Source organism: Channa argus, chromosome 6, assembly GCF_033026475.1.
Source record: "Channa argus isolate prfri chromosome 6, Channa argus male v1.0, whole genome shotgun sequence".
Classification (NCBI taxonomy): Eukaryota; Metazoa; Chordata; class Actinopteri; order Anabantiformes; family Channidae; genus Channa; species Channa argus.
Window position 1 is genome coordinate 7000159 of NC_090202.1, and position 18893 is coordinate 7019051.

General features: G+C 37.5%; 1 protein-coding gene across 3 annotated transcripts in view; it reads left to right on the top strand.

Moving 5' to 3' along the window:
• Positions 1-16743: 16743 nt before the first annotated feature.
• Positions 16744-18893, top strand: part of LOC137129384 (roundabout homolog 2-like) — a 47364-nt gene continuing 45214 nt past the window's right edge. For 2 of the 3 annotated variants that reach the window (XM_067508458.1, XM_067508459.1), the window contains exon 1: positions 16745-17362. In XM_067508458.1, the coding sequence (XP_067364559.1) occupies positions 17308-17362 (55 nt within the window). In that variant the 5' untranslated portion in view covers positions 16745-17307. Of the gene's footprint in view, positions 17363-18893 lie in introns of all 3 variants that reach the window. The other variant, XM_067508460.1, reaches the window with a different exon arrangement.

Here is an 18893-nt window from a genome sequence, read left to right on the forward strand (position 1 = left end):
TAACACCTTATATTACAGTCTCCGAAATACAGCCTAATTGTTCTCATAAAGACTATTGCATTTTAATGTTTTTAATTATTGAAGGTGAATATGGGTTTTTTAAATTTTGGGTTTATAAAACAAAATCTCTTGGGAAATTAAATGTAAAATGTTTTTAAATTCCCAACTCAGTTGCCATTTTATTAGGTACTACGAGTTGTGTTCTAATACAACCGTCTTGCAGGAAATCCTCAAGTCATAAAGCTGATGCTGTTTAATTTATGTTAAAACTATTTTTGAGACTGTGAATTTCAGCTGAATTTGACTATGTTTTACTTCAATGCAGGCATTTATATATATATATATATATATATATATATATATATATATATATATATATATATATATATATATATATATATATATATATATATATATATATATATATATATATATATATATATATATATATAATATATATACACACAGTATATAGACCTAAACATAGCTATAACTCATTTGAAAGCCTTACTCTTAGCCTTTCACACCCAAACTGGAAAACTCACAAACTGCTATTATTTGTTATCGTGTACCGTCCTCCAGTCCCTTATTCCCAAGTTTTTGATAGAATTTTCTGATTTTCCATCTGATTTAGTGCTTAGTACAGATAAAGTCATTATAGTGGCTGACTTTAACATTCATGTAGATGCTGACAGTAACTGTCTCAACACTGCATTTAATTCAGTATTAGATTCAATTAGTTTTTCCTAAAATGTAAATGTTTTAGTCACACGTTAGACCTTGTCCTTACATATGGAATTGAAACTGATAATTTAATAGTATTTCCTCATAATTCTTTTCTGTCTGATCATTTTCTGATAACATTTGGGTGACTGTGATGCAGGAAGGTACAGTGCTTATCCACCAATCTCACAGTTGTTGGTTCAATCCCCACCTCCTCCAGTCACATGTCAAACTGTCCTTGACACTGAACCCCAACTTAGTTGCTCCTGGTGAGTGTTGGCCAGCTGCATAGCAGCTGCCCCATCAGTGTATGAGTGCATGTGTGATTGTGAGTAGAAGTAGAAGAAGCAGTGTAAAGCACTTTGAGGGCCAATAGGTAGAAAAGCGCTATATAAGTGCAGACCATTCAGCATTTGAATTTACAATAATGGACTATACAGCAGTTAGTAAAAAATTCCACTACAGGAGATGTTTATGTGAAAATGCTGTCAAAAAATGTAAAGAAATTATTTCTTCATCTTTTTTACCACTAATACTATGGTGAGTAGCCATCTTACTCCTGTACAAGTTGATTATCTAGTCAACGATTCTTCTTCCACCTATGGAACATTGCTAAAATTACTATTTACTTGTCGTTCCCAGAGTTTGCAAAAGTAGAATGGGAGGCAGAGCCTTTAGCCATCAAGCTCCTCTTCTTTGGAACCAGCTTCCAATCCAGATTCGGGAAGCAGACACCCTATCTACTTTTAAGACTAGGTTTAAAACCTTTTGTCTTTGATAAACTGAATAGTTAAAACTGCTCAGTCAACCTGCTCCTACTTAAGATGCCACAGGTTTGGAGTGTTGGGGGTCTCCCGCAAGTGCAATGAGCTCCTCTCCTCTTTCTCTCTATACATTTATTTGTAACCACTGCATGCTATTAATTTTGTGTCTCCTCTCTCCCGTAGTTTTGCTTCTCCCCCTCTGTCTCTCTCTCTCTCTGTCCCTTCCTGCAGGTGTTGCCTATGACTTGCTCCAGGGGGAATTGTTGGGTTGCCTCTACATACTTGTGTAGTCTGGACTTTATTATGTAAAGTGCCCTGAGATACTTTGTTGTAAATTGGCACTATATAAATAAAGTTGAATGTAATATATATATATATATATATATATATATATATATATATATATATATATATATATATATATATATATATATATATATATATATATATATATTATTATTATTATTATTATATTATTATTATATTATTTTTATATTTTATTTATATATTATTTTTATATTTTTATATTATTATTATATTATTTTTGTAGTATACAAATATATATATATTTGTATACTACAAAAATAAGGTTGTCTGGTGCTTACTAGTCATTTTGTGTTTATTTTGTTGTTGTTTTTCCCTTTTGTCCCTTAGGTAATTTTTAAATTTTGTGTTGCAATTTTTATCTGTCTTTTTGGTCTCGTGTGATCTTTTTGGCTAATAAATATAATTAATAGGTATCTATGTTATGCAATAGTGTTGCTTGTGTATGTGACTATTTTTGTGGATGATTTTGAAGTAGTTTTTCTATGTAGTAATTTTCTTCCTTTGTAATTAGCCTCCTTTGAGTGAATGTTCGTCTAACTTGAAGTACTGTATTTCTTATTAAAACATGACTTTTATGTCCATATTTTCATGAGGAAAATTCGTAACTTCCGGACAGTGTTATGTTTGTATGAGTGACTGCCCCTCACAAAGTTGGGAGAGAAGCTGATTTCTGCTCAAAGTGCAAAGAATTCGGATTAGCTGATTCTTTTGTGCCACCTAGTGGTGCTCACCTGAAGCACCAGAGAAGTCCTCAGTTGACGCCTCTACCTGCTTGTTTTATTCTTAGGAGTTAGTGGGAGGGTGTAGCATTTGGTTTGCTGCAGGATAAGACAGTGGACAGGTCAGCAGTCCCTTGCAGGGCTAATATAAATTGACAGACAATCAGTCACACTCATGCTTGTACCTGCTGGCATGTTTTCAGTCTTTGCTCCTGACCTGTGCGTTTTTGGTCACAGAGGAGAGAAAATCCACGTGAGAGCATGGAGAGAACAAGCAGTGCTCTCTTAGAAAAGGTCACATCAAGGGATCAAAGCTCTTAATAGTTGATTGACACATTTCACCACTGAGTCACTAATGTATGGTTCCAGAGGAGGCTCCTGGTTAAGACGAGGGGTATTCAAGTGTTCAAATAATGAACTAATGATGTTAATTTAAACTGATGATGTAATTTTAAGTGCAATTGGTTGCAATATGTACTATATTTCCCTGTTAGTCAGTTATTTTTCAGCGGCTTGTTAAGGGTAAAAGCTGCAGTTATTAGATATTTTCCTTAACGCTAACCAAGCCCCATGTAAAGACCTTTAATTTGTCTTTCAATCCTTTCTGACTTCCTGTCTCTGACTGTATCAACCTGTGTGAAGCTCATCGTTCCTGCAGAAGATGAACAGTAAATTAACCATGTGAGGACATAAAACTGACATACAAAAATACAAAAGCCTACAAGCCTGGTCCAGATTTGTTTGCCAAATTGATAAAAGTGACAAATGTGGCAAAGAACATTTCTATTATAAGAGCCAAAGATCTCTGTTGCTGTAAAAGCTTAGTGTGGAACAGAAATGTCAGATAAAGGTAGAGCTGATTTTTATGATTATTATGAAATAATCACTTATGCCTAATGATTATTTCATAATAAGATACTTTAATTGTTGATTATGTTTTATAATCTAGAAGTAGAATTGTGAAACTGAAAAAAAAAAATCTAGTTGAGTAAATATTTCAATATTTACCTCTAAATTATGTTGTAGTATGTGTAAAAGTAACATGTGTAAAATGGGATCACAAGTACCTCAAATTTGTACATTACTTGAGTAAATGTTTTCGGTTACTTACCACATCTGAAGGAAAGTTTTGTTGGCTGATGAGGACATTGTTGATACTATTGAAACTGGACAGGTCTTGTGTAATGGGGAGCAGCTGAGGCTCAGTTAATAGAGCAGTCATCCACGAACCCCAAGGTCACTCCTGTTTACATGTCTAAGTGTACTTGAATAAGACATTGAACTCCAGGTTGCCCCTGGTGCTTGTTCTTCATTGTAAGTCCCTTTGCATAAAAGCATCTGCTACATGACTAGTTGTGTAATAAAATTGTTGTTATTATTTTATGTACTGAGGTAAATACCTGATGAAATATTCTGTAATATTTGTCATTTTAAGCTACATGTGTTGCATGGTGACTTCCTTAACAAGCAAGCAGAGTTAAAACCAACAGCACTTTATTATATAGGTAAAATATACCTGGAATGTGACATTTTGATATATGATTTTATGTGGTTTTATCTCTTTGGACCTGGAACAGTTCTTTAAATGAAACCATGTCAGACATTCAGAGGACATAGATATCTAACATACTATATAGGTCACCAGTCACTGGCTTCATTTTTCACAATGCTTTATGTATTATAAACAAAAAAGTAAGACATTTCATCTTTTTTGAACAAAGGTATTTAACAGCATAAAATGTTTGAAGTACAGAGCCCTCAACATAGGAACATACTTCAGTACGGTTTCTGAATAAATGTACTTAACCACTTTCCACTAATGTAGGCCAACAACGTTGTTCTTTGTATTACACCAAGTGGTTCTGGTACGGTTTGACCTTTTCCGACTTTTGAAGTTTGTGAAATTGTGCCAGAAATCTGTACCGTGCAACATTACAAACAGCTAACGCTCTACAGCTGTACTTGGAACGTTGAGGGTCTATGTAGACGCCGTGGTGCTTTGAGCTAAATGTCAAAGTCAGCATGCTGATGCGCTCACACAATGCTACAAGCTGGTATTTTAGCAGGTATAGTGTTCACCATGTTCTTCACTTCATATAAATGTTCTACAGTGTGCTATTTAGCAGAAAGTGCAGCTGAAACTGATGGAATTGTCAAGCAGGCAATTTACTTACAATTGTTCAAACTTTGACCTGATGATGGTGCCGCATTAAAAGTCTATGTATGTTGAAATTTCACGGGATAAGGGAAAACCTTAAAGGATACCTGGCTTCTAGTTTGAGTAGCAAATAAACACCATTAAACTTCCCTCTGACCTTCCTATATTAAAATATCTCTCAACTTCTAGCAAAAAAAAAAAAAAAAGAAATGCCTCCAGATTACATTGCTTGGAGGAATCTTCAGTTTAGATTATGTTATCTTGTTGCTTACAGTATCTAGTTTGTCAACCTGCTTTTCCTCAGCTCCCCTAGCTCATAATATCTTCTGAACTGCTAATGATAAATAAAATCCTCTGGGTGATGTCATCTGGAGGAGTTTGTTTTAACCAGGAGAGAAATATTTTGATGTGGGTAAGTCAGGGTGAAGGTTAAAAGCATTAATGTACATTAACACCGTAAACTCTAGCCAAAGAAACCATGTCTAAAATTGGTGAAGTTGCCCATTAACTGTCACGTTGTGTGGGATGGAGAATCAGACAATCATCAAATTCTGTACACTTCATGTCTGTCAGTGCAATAGTTGTGGAGATATTTCAATCTGCAACATGCTGCTAACAGGGCTAAAAAGTGTATCAGGTCGAATTTTGGCACCATTACATAAAGGCACAGTGTGCTGTACAATTCACAGTTTCCATCTGATGTAAGAGTGCTGGTTTGAAACATTTCTCTTTGTGTACAGGCAGCTTCGGTACAGAACATGTTCAGTCTCTGGTGCTCATACAGAGCAGAGAATGTGTTTTGAAGGCCATTAAATGTAAAACTCAAAGTCTAATAAATGCTTCTAAAACATTTTACGTTCACCTTAAAACCCAAAGTTGATGAAATGCAAGAGAAATGCTTTCTGAATTCATGCAAAATTAACTTTGTAGGTGGCGTTGACATATTCTATTATGCTGTGTCAAACTCGTACATTTTATTTCTCTTTCCAAATCAACTTTTGGCAGCATGTCTTGTCTTTGTATCTTGTTGTCTCTTTTCTTTCTTTTGTTTTGCTGCCTTATGTTGTGAAGAAGCCTTGTCCTAGTTTAGATTTAAATGGTAAGAAAGGCTTTTCTGCCATTGCATTTGAAAAATCCTGTACATGGGTAATAATTATAGCTTGAGAAAGAGGTGAAAGATTACCAAGGTTGACATTTGGATGGGACATAAAGTCCACCTACACTAAATCTCTGCAAACACACTGCAGACCGCGCTTACTCCAAGCGACCTCTTCAATAAATCATGTCCTGTGGTGAATACAGCAGAGACCTTCACAAAATAGAAGTGACAGTTTCAATTCACGTTGCATATCAAAACTTTGACACCTTCTCACATTAAAACACAAGAAAGAAAAATTCACACAGGAGAATTCAGGTAGTTTTCAGCCATCGGAAGACATGGAAACGGACAGAAAATATGCATAAATGCCAAACAAAATGAAAGAATTGTTTTTGTCCTCAGTGATAACCAGAAAAAAAAAAAAAAACTTGATGTGCATCTTGTCATTGAGTCCTTAGAAATGTTGTTTGATTTACTGTTATAAAACCTTTTTTTCTTATAAATGATGATGAGCTGGAAACATTTCTGTTTGTAGGTGACATGGGTTTGTAGAATTCTCTCTGTGAAATCACGGCTATTAGTTTACTTCGGACATTGCCGGCTTCCTTCCTACATTTCCATTAAAAATGTACGAGTCTCACTGTCTGGCTCATATTGTGGAGCAGGGGACATGCAGCTCGGTGACAGTCGGGCTAGTGAACGATATCAGAGGCTGTTTGGATGTCTGCCACATGTTTGGTGATATGAACCCTCTGAGTAATGGGACCTCTGTCATTTATCACTCTTTACCATCATTACAGAGGAGATTAGATTTGGACGAGCCTAAGGAATATGAAAATGACCTTGTCATAGGATAAGACATGCCTCAAAGATAATTCTGTTTGAGCAATACAGCAACACAAATTTTACATTAAATCATTTCTCATTTTTTCCTCTGTCTGAAATGATCCAGGCTGCGGTAATGTGACACAGCAAGATCACGCTGTGAATGTGCACCACCCTCATGTTGTTACTCTCCAAAGGCTGAAAACAGTAGTGACTCTGATTTAATCTTAATTGCCAATTTGCTTCACGCTAGCATTGCGTCTGTTTATGCTCGTCCCATTTTACTGTACATGTCAACTCTTCTGTAGTTCTGCATGACAGAGAGCCTAAAATAAAACAAACCTTTTTTTTTGGTTATGCATCTGAGACCAATAGTGAAACTGAACACACGTCTGTGCAGGAACTAAATAATTATTTTGGAAACAGATTTTCTGGATGTTTAGAATTACAATTATATTGCAGTTATTATTTCTTTTCTTTTACCAACTGCAATGGTGTTGACTTCTTCTGTTATGTTGCGTCATATTCTTTGCGGATGACACATTTCTGTATTTGTATTAGCCTTACCAAATAAGATTTTAACGACTGGGTTTTGCCTAGTTTCGGTTTTCATTGATAAATACCTTACTGAAAAATTCACCTCACCACACTGCTATTTAATCAGAAAAAGAAGAAACATAAGCAACAATAGTCATTTTTTTAAAGAACGTGAAAGATTGCAAAGGTTAACATTTGGGTGAGTCACATAACAGTTCACCTACACTGAATTGAAGCAAACACACTGCAGTCCACAGTTACTCCAGCGACCTCTTCAATAAATCATGTCCCGTGGTGAATACAGCAGAGGCCTTCACAAAATAGAAGTGACAGCTCGAATCCATGCTGCATGTGAAGAGTTTGACACCTTCTCACATGGCAACATCAGAAAGGAAAGCTCATACAGACGTTTTTGAAGTTCTCTGCCACCAAAAGACAGGAAATGGATGTAACGCCTTCTTTTGTCGTACAGTGTGTTTGTTTGACTTGTGTAAGTGGAAAACAAGCTGAGAGCGATGATGAAAACAAAACAAATCAGATGCATATAAAAAAATGAATACGACATGATCCAGGACAATATGATATAGTAAAACACAGATGCTGATTTTGCAATAGAACCATGAACGTCCTAAAATGGCACATAGTGTAAATTCATCTGAGCTGCTATTAAGGCACTTCTAGAATTTCTTCATTGTTCTTTATTAATCAGCCAAAGTACTGCATTGCTTGACAGAGCAGCATTTATTTTTACAATTTACAATTTATTTTATAGGTAAATTTTATTGTTGATTATTTTCATGATAAAGACAACAAAATTAAATTATTTAGTTTTATAGTTTTATTGTTTAATCCAAAACCTGCAGTAAAGGTGTTCTGTTTGCAACTGTAATTTGAGGAGTTTGAACTCTGTGAAATGTTCCTCTAGTATCCCAAATGATGTTGTGCAGCTTTCACCACGGGTTCCTACTGGCTGACCTACTAGCATGTGAATACAGTAAATACAAAAAGATGGATGCCTGTGGGCTGAGGCTGCTCTCAGAGGAAAAAGTAACACTTCTGCAATCGCTCTCAAAACATGTGCAGTCACAACCTCAGGCCAGCAGAGGACTCCCATGAGCCTCTGCTGGATTCAGCTGCTGCTCTCTCTGACTACTGTGCTCAACCTTAAAACATGTTTTTTTTTTTCTCCTTATGTTCATTCAGCCCTTTCAGCCCTCCTTTCCTTGTTGGATGAGGTCATCGCAAATATCCATGGCCTCTATTGTGTAGAGGATGCTGCACAGATATAACAAGCATATTAATAAAAGGACATGAAAACAGAATGTCTCTTTTAGGACTTACACTGCTCAAATGTTTCGTCTCTGTTTTAGCTGTAAAAGATGCATAACACATCTGAGATTTTCATCAGAGAAACATTGATGAAAGGCAAGACTTAAGGCCTGTGACATACTTCTACAGAATAGATAAATGGGCTCTCAAGCATAAGTAGCAATTACATGAGAGACATACTTGTACCAAGCAATCAGTAGCTAAAGATGTAAAAAATTCAAAGCATTTTTCCCCCCTTATTTCTGCAAAGCTCATATCATCCTCACTGTTTCACGTCGTCATAAAATGAAAATTTCTATTGCATAAAATGCCATTTTTCCACAAACATCACACCAAACACTCTAAAAAATATGTTTAGTAAAGTGTACAGACAGCAAACACAGCATACATCATATAAATTAAGCATTATTGTGTTTGATATCATTGTTTCTGCCCATTGCATCATAAAAGGAAAACATTCTAAATGCATCACTGCCAGAAAACAAGTTACATTTCAATAACATTAAAAACATCTCATGTTAAATACAACTCAAAGTGTAAAACTTAAATAAAGACAGAATGCAATGATTTGCAAATCTCATCAGCTCATATTTTATTCAGAATAGAACATTAACAACATATCAGATGTTGAAACCAAGATATTTTACCACTTCATGGAAAATATTAGCTCCTTTTGAATTTGATGGCAGCAACACATCTCAGAAAAGTTGGGGCAGGGGCAACAAAAGGCTTGAGAAGTAATTGCTGCAAAAACAAAAAACCTAATGGAGGAGCATTTGAAAACTAACTAGTTTATCTGTCAGTGACATAATTAGGTATAAAATGAGCATTTCAGAGAGGCAGACTATAATTTTTGGAACAAGTTCAGAAAAGTGTTCCTCAACATAAAATTGCAAAGACTTGAAGATCCCACCATCTTTAGTATATAATATCATTAAAAGATTCAGAGAATCAGGAGGAATCTCTGTGCACAAGAGACTAGGCCGAAGGTCAAAACTGGAACATTTTAAGAAATCACTGTCTGTGAACACAGTTCGCTCTACAATGCACAAATATAAGTTAAAGCTGTGTCATGTAAAGAAGAAGCCATATGTGAACAGCTGTGTTCTCTGGACCAAAACTCATTTAAAATGGTCTGAGGCAAAATGAAAAACTGTTCTGTGGTCAGATGAATCAAAAATTTGAAATTCGTTTTGGAAACCATGGACGCCGTGTCTTTGCCTCGGGCAGCTTACACATCTGGAAAGGGACCATCAATGCTGAAAGGTACATAGAGGTTTTAGAGCTACATATACTTCCATCCAGACTATTTCAGTAAGACAATGCTAAAGCACATACTGCATCCATCACAACAGCAGGAGAAGTTTAGTCTATAAACTCACAGGAGAAGAGTCTGGGTGGTGAACTGGCCTTGCCTGCAGTCCAGTCCTTTCACCAGTAGAAAACATTTAACGCATCATAAAATTAAAGATCCGGCAACAAAGCTCCAGGAATGTTGAGCAACTAGAATCCTGCATCAGACAAGAATGGGACAACATTCCTCTCCTAAGACTCCAGCAGCTGGTTTCCTCACTTCCCTGATGCTTTCCAGACAGTTGTTGAAAGAAGGGGGGATGCTACACAATGTTAAACAACCTCCTGCTCTAACTTTTCTGAGATGTGTTGCTGCCATCGAATTCAAAATTAGCTAATATTTAGTTTCAACATCGGACATGTTGTTAATATTCTATTGAAAGAGTGAATAAAATATGGGTTGATAAGCTTTGCAAATCATTGCATTCTGTTTTTATTTACATTTTACACATCGCCCCAACTTTTTCCTGAATTGGGGTTGTAGAAATTATGTGCACTAACTATTTCTAATAATATATTGTGTCCTTTTGAACTATAATAACATAATTGTAATGCGCCAAAAATGTATTATGTCAAACATATAAAGCCAAAACTAAACTTTAAACTCAGAATGACAAAAATATGTATGACAGTAAATTAAAAGGTTTGGATAAGTCGATATTAACAAATAAAAATTGAAATGGTTGACTCTTTGAGAAAGTAAGGCCAAAATGATGAGATAAAATTGAGAAAAATAATGTAAAATGAGACTTCCAAAACAGTTAGGGATAAAACAACAACATATCCAATTTATGAGAAAGTAATTTATTTTTTTAAATTAAGACGTACCTTTGATTATTACATTTGATTTTCTTTCCATCTGGGATTTATTTTTATCACTTAATTAAGTTTTTTTTCAGCGAGACATTTTCCGCCATACCTCCCAATTAACAAAATCAATTTCACAATATTACATCATTACATTTCCAGAATAGTGAGGATAAGAAAATACAACATCATATTTGGCAATAACTCTTCTTCCACACTATTAAGAATTTTTAGAGAAATAAAGATTTTTATTTCTTAAAGTTGGAGAGTGTAAGTTTTTTGAACATTTATTTGTGCAAGAAATATACTTTAACACTTATCTTATCTTTGACATTGTGGGCGTCCACCAATCCTGCAGTTGTTGGTTTAATCCCTGGCTCCTCCAGTCAAATGTCAAAGTGTCTTTGAGCAAGACACTGAACCCCAACTTAGTTACTCCCGGTGATTGTTGGCCAGCTGCATAGCAGCTTCCCCATCAGTGTGAGAGTGTGTGTGTGATTGTGAGTGTAAATGGGTGAATAAGGAGCAGTGTAAAGTGCTTTGAGTGCCAATAGGTAGAAAAGCACTTTATAAGTGCAGACCATTTGCTGTTAAAGCCCCTGTGCATTGAACAAAACTGGCAGCAGTGCAGACATATTCTAAAAATGTTTGCGTTAGACTGATTGATCACTGCGTTGAAATGTTCTTGGATGTTGATTGATTTTGAGTCTCACACTCACTTTAACTTAGTAAGTTACAATTTAAGCTGTTTATGTTATAGCCCAAATATGACTTTCTATGAATATCTCTGTTATTCATTGGCAGTGAAGTTCTTCCATAATTAACAAATGTGCAGCACAAAAACCCAATAACAGTTTTGAAAGAAGTTTTCATTTGCAGTGGTCACTATCTATGAAATCTATGTCAAATCAGAGGAGAGGAGCTGTAATATTTATCACGCGCAGCCTTGTACACGCTCATTATATCGCTTTATCAGATGCAGCAGGAGTCAGGGCTCCTCCAGGGCTCTTCCAGCTTTGTGCACAACTCAGTGTAAACAACTCTTAGACAATGTGACACTGCCATTTAAGAGCATGACATAAGAAAAGGAGACTTTGCCACGTACTGCTCCCTCTGCCAGCAGGGGGTCCTGAAACATTTAAGAAAGCTGAGCCTTTAAGCCAAATGTTGCAGCCATAGCAGCTGCTTACCTTTGCATTCTGGTGCACTGGATTTAAATGAATTGCTGCTGTTGGCTCAGTGCTGCTGTGACACTCAGCCTATTAATATACTCTGGAGTCCTCCTGGCTATTTGAAGGTCTTTTGCACTTGCTTAAACACACATACACACCCACACACATCAGGGAAACAAAATGCCTGCCTCTGTGACTAATGAAATCTGCTGACAAGGTATCTTAGCAGGTCAACAGCAAAGATCCACGACCACATAAAGAAAGGTAACAAGAGCTTAGTCAGTGATGGCAGATGAGTCCTGAAGGGTATTATAGCTTTCATCAGTGCACTGAGTCTCTTTTTGGAGGTTTTTTTCATTAGTAATTGTTGCGGCTGCACTGTTAGAGTGCGACAATATGGAGTTTGTCATGAGATGGAGCCAGACGGTGATCAGAGACACATAAGGTCAGAGCCGGGGGGTTAGAGCCTAACAGCTGAATCTCGCATTCTTCACTGCAGTCAGACAGACTGCCACATCCCTCCATCTGTACCTCCCTGTAGTGCCACAACACACACACACACACACCCAAGGGCACACATATACACACAGCAAGCAGACAAAAAAAAATCAGGTTTCCCCATTAATCTTGTACAGCATCCAAAGTCTTGGACATGATAAAGAACAAAAGATGCAAAGAATAATACCACATGATGAAAACCACAAAGTTTCACCTATTGAACAATTATGTTTAATTGCGGAGGTTGGGAGGAGAATTTATTTAAAGGCTGGATGCTACCTTAAACGAAGAGTCACCTGGTATGAGCTCCCTCATATTGAAAATTTTATGATCCCATCATCTAATAGGGGGAAACACACTTTCACTGTAGCCTTTAACCGAGACAGACACAGACAAGAATTTGCACACACTCACCTGTTCATACAACAACTGGGGATACAAACATAGACATGTTCCACGCAGAAAAAGTTCTCATTTGTTTGTTTTTGTTGGACTGAACAACTTGAAAAAAATCTAAAAAAACTCAAGCAGTATGATTAGAAGTGGTTCACATAAATAGTGTCAAGGCCATTGAAATCAACATATGTCCCTGATTTGCAGTCTGTGCACTAGTGCTGCAGACTGTTGGTAAAGACATTAAGTCTTAGCCTGTACTGTGTGTCGATGTCTACAGAGTCTGTCTGGACCCTGACGGATAGGGGAGATGAACAGGACATGACAGAAAATTATGTCATGGATACAGAAATGTGGACACATAAACTATGATTAGGCCTTAACAGTATCAGCTTACATCCCAAGTGAGTTTCATTTCACCTAGTTTTGTGCACATTTTAAATTTTAGCATAAAACAACACAACAAAGAAAAACTCAAACAACAACCAAGCGACAAACCATTTTCCCTGGTGAAAAAGTTGCTGTATTGAGAAGAAGTGTAAAGACTTGTAACTTAAACATTCATTGAAGTTTCAGCACCACAGCAGAGATGGAAAAACTCCAGCAGATAAAAGCATCAGTTTGTTGTTAAGCGAGGAAGAGTCTAACTTAACATAATTTATTACCATAGTGTTCCATGTTTTTTCTTATAGTTGACTGATTTGGCCTTTTAGTTACATCATCTTGGAAATCACACAGTTATCTATATAACTTCATATGTGTCCTGTTTCATGAAACATTGTGCTTTGCACCTTTCGGCCACTGTATGTTACCAAGCTGCAGCAACCTTTTATCCATTCAGTTTGGGCTTACGGTGCCTAAGTGTGAGTCAATTGGGCCAAGGTTCTTTGAAACAAAAGACGAGATAGTATAAAGACAGACACAGTAGCAAAACAAGGCTTCTCACAGCAGTGCATGAGCCCTGCTGAGCTCCGGGAAAGAACAAGACATTATAACACTATTAGAGCAGCAAAATCCTTCAGTACATACAGTCGTGCACCAAACACAACCCACAAGAGCCAATTTGCATTTTCTTGTTCCCTGTATATTATTTCTTATAAGTATTGACTTTGAATTGTTGTTGTTTTTTTCTGAATTTATCTAAATTCTATGCATAATAGGCAGGAAAGTAGACTCTGATAGACTGACAACATCTGCTGCTTTAATTGAAATGTTGTAAACCTGCTGAGATTCCCAGTAGGGAGGATGCCTATTCAAATGAGATCAAATCTGATGAGTGGAAGGAGTTCACTGAATGTTTAATAGCAGCATATCCACATGTAATACTCTGACTAGTGATGGACAAAACACAGACATGCAGTAATGCTTTCAGTTCAATTAAAAACAAGGAATTGATTGGAAAATTACAACCAGATACCGAAATAGTAAGAGAGACACAATCTTTAGAAACACATTGGAATAAAGATGGAAACCTAGTTCCATCGAAAAATCCACAGTGTTGCTGTTTTCACTCATTTAAATAAGAGGATAAAACCACACAATCCGGAATTACACCAAAGCACAGACCCCTTATAGGTTTTTATACAACCACCCTGACAATCTGACACCCCCATGACTCCAGCAACTCTCCCCCTAAAATGCCTGGGTTTTTTTTTTTTTTTTGCTGTTTTTTTTTCTTTGTGGCCCTTAACAAGTTACACACTTCCACCCAAACATAGACAGAAGCCATTATGGGCCCCTCTTTGTGTCCCGCCTTGAAACAGACATATGGACACTCTCTTCTGTTGCCCAATTTCCAGTCCTATTCAACGCAGACAAAGAAGAGCAGGCGTCTGACCATCCAAAAGTCACTCTCCATCATGTCGGGCTCTCGCGGACTGACATGGACACAAAGATGTGTAGGGAGAGGAAGCAACTGCGACGCAAGCGCCTGAAACAGATCTCGTACCTCCCAAGGGAGCCATGTGTGTCCGCAACTCCCTGAGAATGAGACCCCGTTGGGCACCAGAGGCTCCAGCAGTGCCAGATTGTAGAGGAGTGGGTTTGAAACAACAGCTGCTTAATAAATCAGCACAGAACCAGAGAGGGGATGAATCCAGTATCAGTGGAAGTGGACCTGGGGTGGTGAGGATGCAGGAAGACTGTTAGCATTCACAGTTCTCTATCAGCAGCAGCAGTGACGACGATGATGATAACGATGATGAAGACAATAATAATGAAATTGAAGCTGAGAAAGTGATGATGGTTGTCTTGAGGTGCTAGTTTTGTTTTGCAGTGCAATGATTAATTATTAATGATTAACAATGACAGTTTTCACAATTTAAGTGTCAAGTCAAATTGATTTATGCAGCACAAAATCACCAATATGTCTCAGAAGTCTTCACACAGCTGCTATCATTAGATCCTCTGCGGAAACAAAAACTCCAGAAAAGTTATTATGAGACGAAATATTCTCACAGTGTTTGATAATAATTTTGTTTTGTTGTATAACACGTTATTTCTTTTATCTTATGAATGTCCATAGAGAACAATCAGGCCACAGACTGTGTGGAAAGATGAATATTGTAGGTTTGGTGAGATTAGTGAAATAAGACATGTATTGTGTTGTAACCTGATACAAGAAGACTCTACAAGGAAACAGTGCAGGAGACGTTGTTTACTTCACTGAGATTGTTTCTGGTGATCCTTTTGGATCCGTTTTATGAAAAGTGCATAAATCCAGGTTAAAAAAAAGTACTGGAGTAGCATCACACCTTAATACAAGGAGAGGAATTCAAATAGCAGTGCAATCAGTGATTAAATAATTCCTGAAATGTGTTTTTTTGTTGTTGTTGTTGTTTTGTTTAATAGCATGTGAGGTGCTTTGACTTGGGAGGTACAGTAGCATCACTGTTTGCAGGGTTGGTGGTTTAGCCCCCAGCTCCTTCTGTCGTCATGTACATGTGTTCTTGCACAAGATACTGAATCCTAAACAGTTAGCGATGCTATACAGTATACCTGCACTGGTGTGTGTGTGAAAAAGAGGTACAAAACCTCAGAAATGCTAAATAACAAGAGAATGCAATTATTTGAAGCCTATTTTTGATTTTTTTTTTTTGTAAATAACACTAAGACAAAAACAACATGGCAAATTGTAAAAGTGAGACATTGGATTGTTTTGACATTAAAAACAAAAGAAATAATTCAAAAAAGGCTAAAACAGACTGGAAGAGTTGTGCAATGTAAAAAAAACAAACAAAAAAACAGGTCGGGATCATGACAAAAAGAGCATCTTAGAAAGGCTGAGACTTTCAGAGTTAAGGATGGGGCAGGTTAAATATGAAATTGCAAAGAAACTTGGGGGTTTCATCATCTATGGTTGATAAGAATTTTAAAATGCTGAGAGAATACAGAGAAATCTAAGAGATAAAGGAAAACAAAAAACCAAAACCAATATTTAATGGCTCTGTTCTTTGAGCCCTTAGGCATCATTGCAAGAAAAACAGACAGGAAATCCTGTCTGTTGAACTGTGAACTGAAGGAAACAGCGTTCACCTTTTCATTTATAAAATTGTTTCTTTGCATGGTAGAGTTTTACCTTGGAGCAACAAACTTTTCAATTACTTTCAGGTGACATGTTTTAGCAGTGTTTCACCTTTTCTGGAAATGAATTTTAGAAACTGTAAATTGCTTCGGCTGCTGACCTCAAACGTTTTGCTAAAGCTAAAGATGTTGTTGATGATACTTTGAACTTGCAGTCTTTATAACTAACTACGATTGAACTCCCTAAGGTCTGTCAACAAACCTGTGGTTATCAACTTAACAGACCCCAAATATTTTTACAGGCCTGAAAAGGTCTTTAATTGATCACACTGGTTCCTAATGTTAAACCTTAAACCCAGTATCCAAACCTAAATATCCAAACCTTTTCCATCTTCTCCTTACATAATAAATCTTATATCCAATGTCTCGTCAGGGATCTCGGGTCCTAATATAGCTCAGCAGAGCTTAACTAAAGGCACACAGGGCGCAGATGTCGTGTCTGTCTCTTTAAAACACGGACTCCTGAAGGTTGGAGAGGATTTGTTGCAGACAGAGTGCGCAGCTCCGCTCGGCATGTGCAGCGCTTCACATTCACCCAAACGGACGCAGCAACGAGCACTCGCCCGGATCAGAACCGACCGAGGGAGTAAGAGACGGTGCTAAGTACAGTTAAACAATTTTATTCTTTTCATCAGCGGCAGCAGGGTGTTTTAGAAGGAGGCAGTGTGCGCGCGTGTGTGTGTGTGTGAGTGTGTGTGCGCGCATCCCCATGAAGTGATGCTGCTGAGTTTTGTTATTAGGTTTCTCCGGGGCGGTGCTGCCGCCGCCGCTGCCGCTGCCGCTGCCGCCGCCGCCGCCACTGCTGCTGATGCGGCTGATGTCCTAGGTTGCTGGGAGTGACATCAAAGTTTTCTCTGCTTCAATTACTCCAGCTGAGGTTCGGGCTCCAAACCGGGTTAATTGAGCTGGTTTTTAGTCAGTTGCGGGCGCTGTTTTATGACTGCGGGTGCACTGGAATCGATCATTTGACACTGAGTGGACTGCAGACTCCTGGGGGGGTTGGCACCGAGAGAGAGTGGAGATGAACTTTGGAAATTTACTACTGGTGACTGCCTCACTCTCCACGATTGCTTCAGGTAAAATATAAATAATGAGAAATGTCTTTTAAATGCGCTTCTCCTTTCTCTCTCTCTCTCTCTCTCTCACACACACACACACACTCACACACATGCTCACTCAGCCCATATGGCGTGACTGGCTCGCAGTGTGTTTGACTTCTCTTGCCGTGTTTTCTCTCCCTCCAGATGGATGTAAATGTTATGTTTAGATGGCTTGCAAACCCGTTTCTCTGACAGCTGTGGGAGCCGAGCGCATCCTCCCAGACGAATTCTCCCAAAGAGGAGAATGGCACGCATGCAGTAATTTGTAATATTTAATATTGCTGGAGTCATGCGCGTTTTCATATAATGTCCCCCCGAGCTCTGAGGGGGCCCCACAGGGACTCCATTAGGCAGGGTAACAGAGGCTTCACTGTAGCCAAAGTGAGACCATTTAACTCTCACTTTTAACTCAGAAACTCTCACGAACAGTGTCCCAGTCTGAAAAAAGCCTCCACCAAACCAGTGACTGTGGAGATAAAAGTAAAAATGTATTTAAAAGCTCAGTTTTGATTATCTTTGAGAAAGATGTGATATTTGAATCATTGCTCTAATAACAGCTTAGATTTCCAAGCTTTAATCCAATCCCCAAATAAAAACGTCAGGGCTCAGTTAATAAGAGTCCAGATGATTTTTTTCATTCGATGCAAATCACACTGATGTATTTAGGGTCTGAATGCTGTATTTCAGTTTTAAACCTTTAACATAACTGAATTAAACTTGTTTCCTTTTACCCTTTATCATACAAACCATACACAGAATTTTTGATAGGATTCCTTAAAGCCATGGTCTTGAGTCTGTGACCACTAGTAGCGCTAAGAAGCTTTTTAAGGCTCAAGTTTGTTATACTTCAAGAAATCACATGATGCATTTTGGTGAGAAACACTGAATATAAACCCAACTTCAGCTTGTTTAGTTGATGTCATATTATAGACACACTGTAATGATTTTTTTTGTACTTTGCACAGTATATTACTCCAATATGCAAAGTAAGATACTGTTGAAGGTTTAAATATTCACCCTCTGTTTTGCTCTGTTTTTGTCTCTGGCTGACTCCTGTGTCAAATATCTGCTAGAGGTCTGCTAAATTGTGCTGAGCAGCTGGTGTAAAGTGGGATCTTAGAGGTCAGGGAGAGTGAAACAAAACATTAAAGCCGATGCCTGTGAAACCAAAACATAATGCTGAAAGACACTTCCTGTGAATGCAACTGCAGAGTCAGGTGAGGATTCTCAGTGAAGTCAAGTGTTTTTTTTTATATAGAGGTAGTCATATTGTTAATATTGAAATATTTATTATAGCAGCTTTAAAGAATCATGACTAAGACGTGCTAAAACACAGTGTGTTTGGCATTTCTGCATTGCAGTTTCCTTTGTGTGAACTAAACTCTGATACTAATATACAGTATCTGCAGCAAACTGATACCAGCTAATATATTGGTGCAGCTGAGTTATTGGTCTGGCTTTGTTTTACATCTTCTTCAATAATAAACTTAAATTTCACTATAAATCC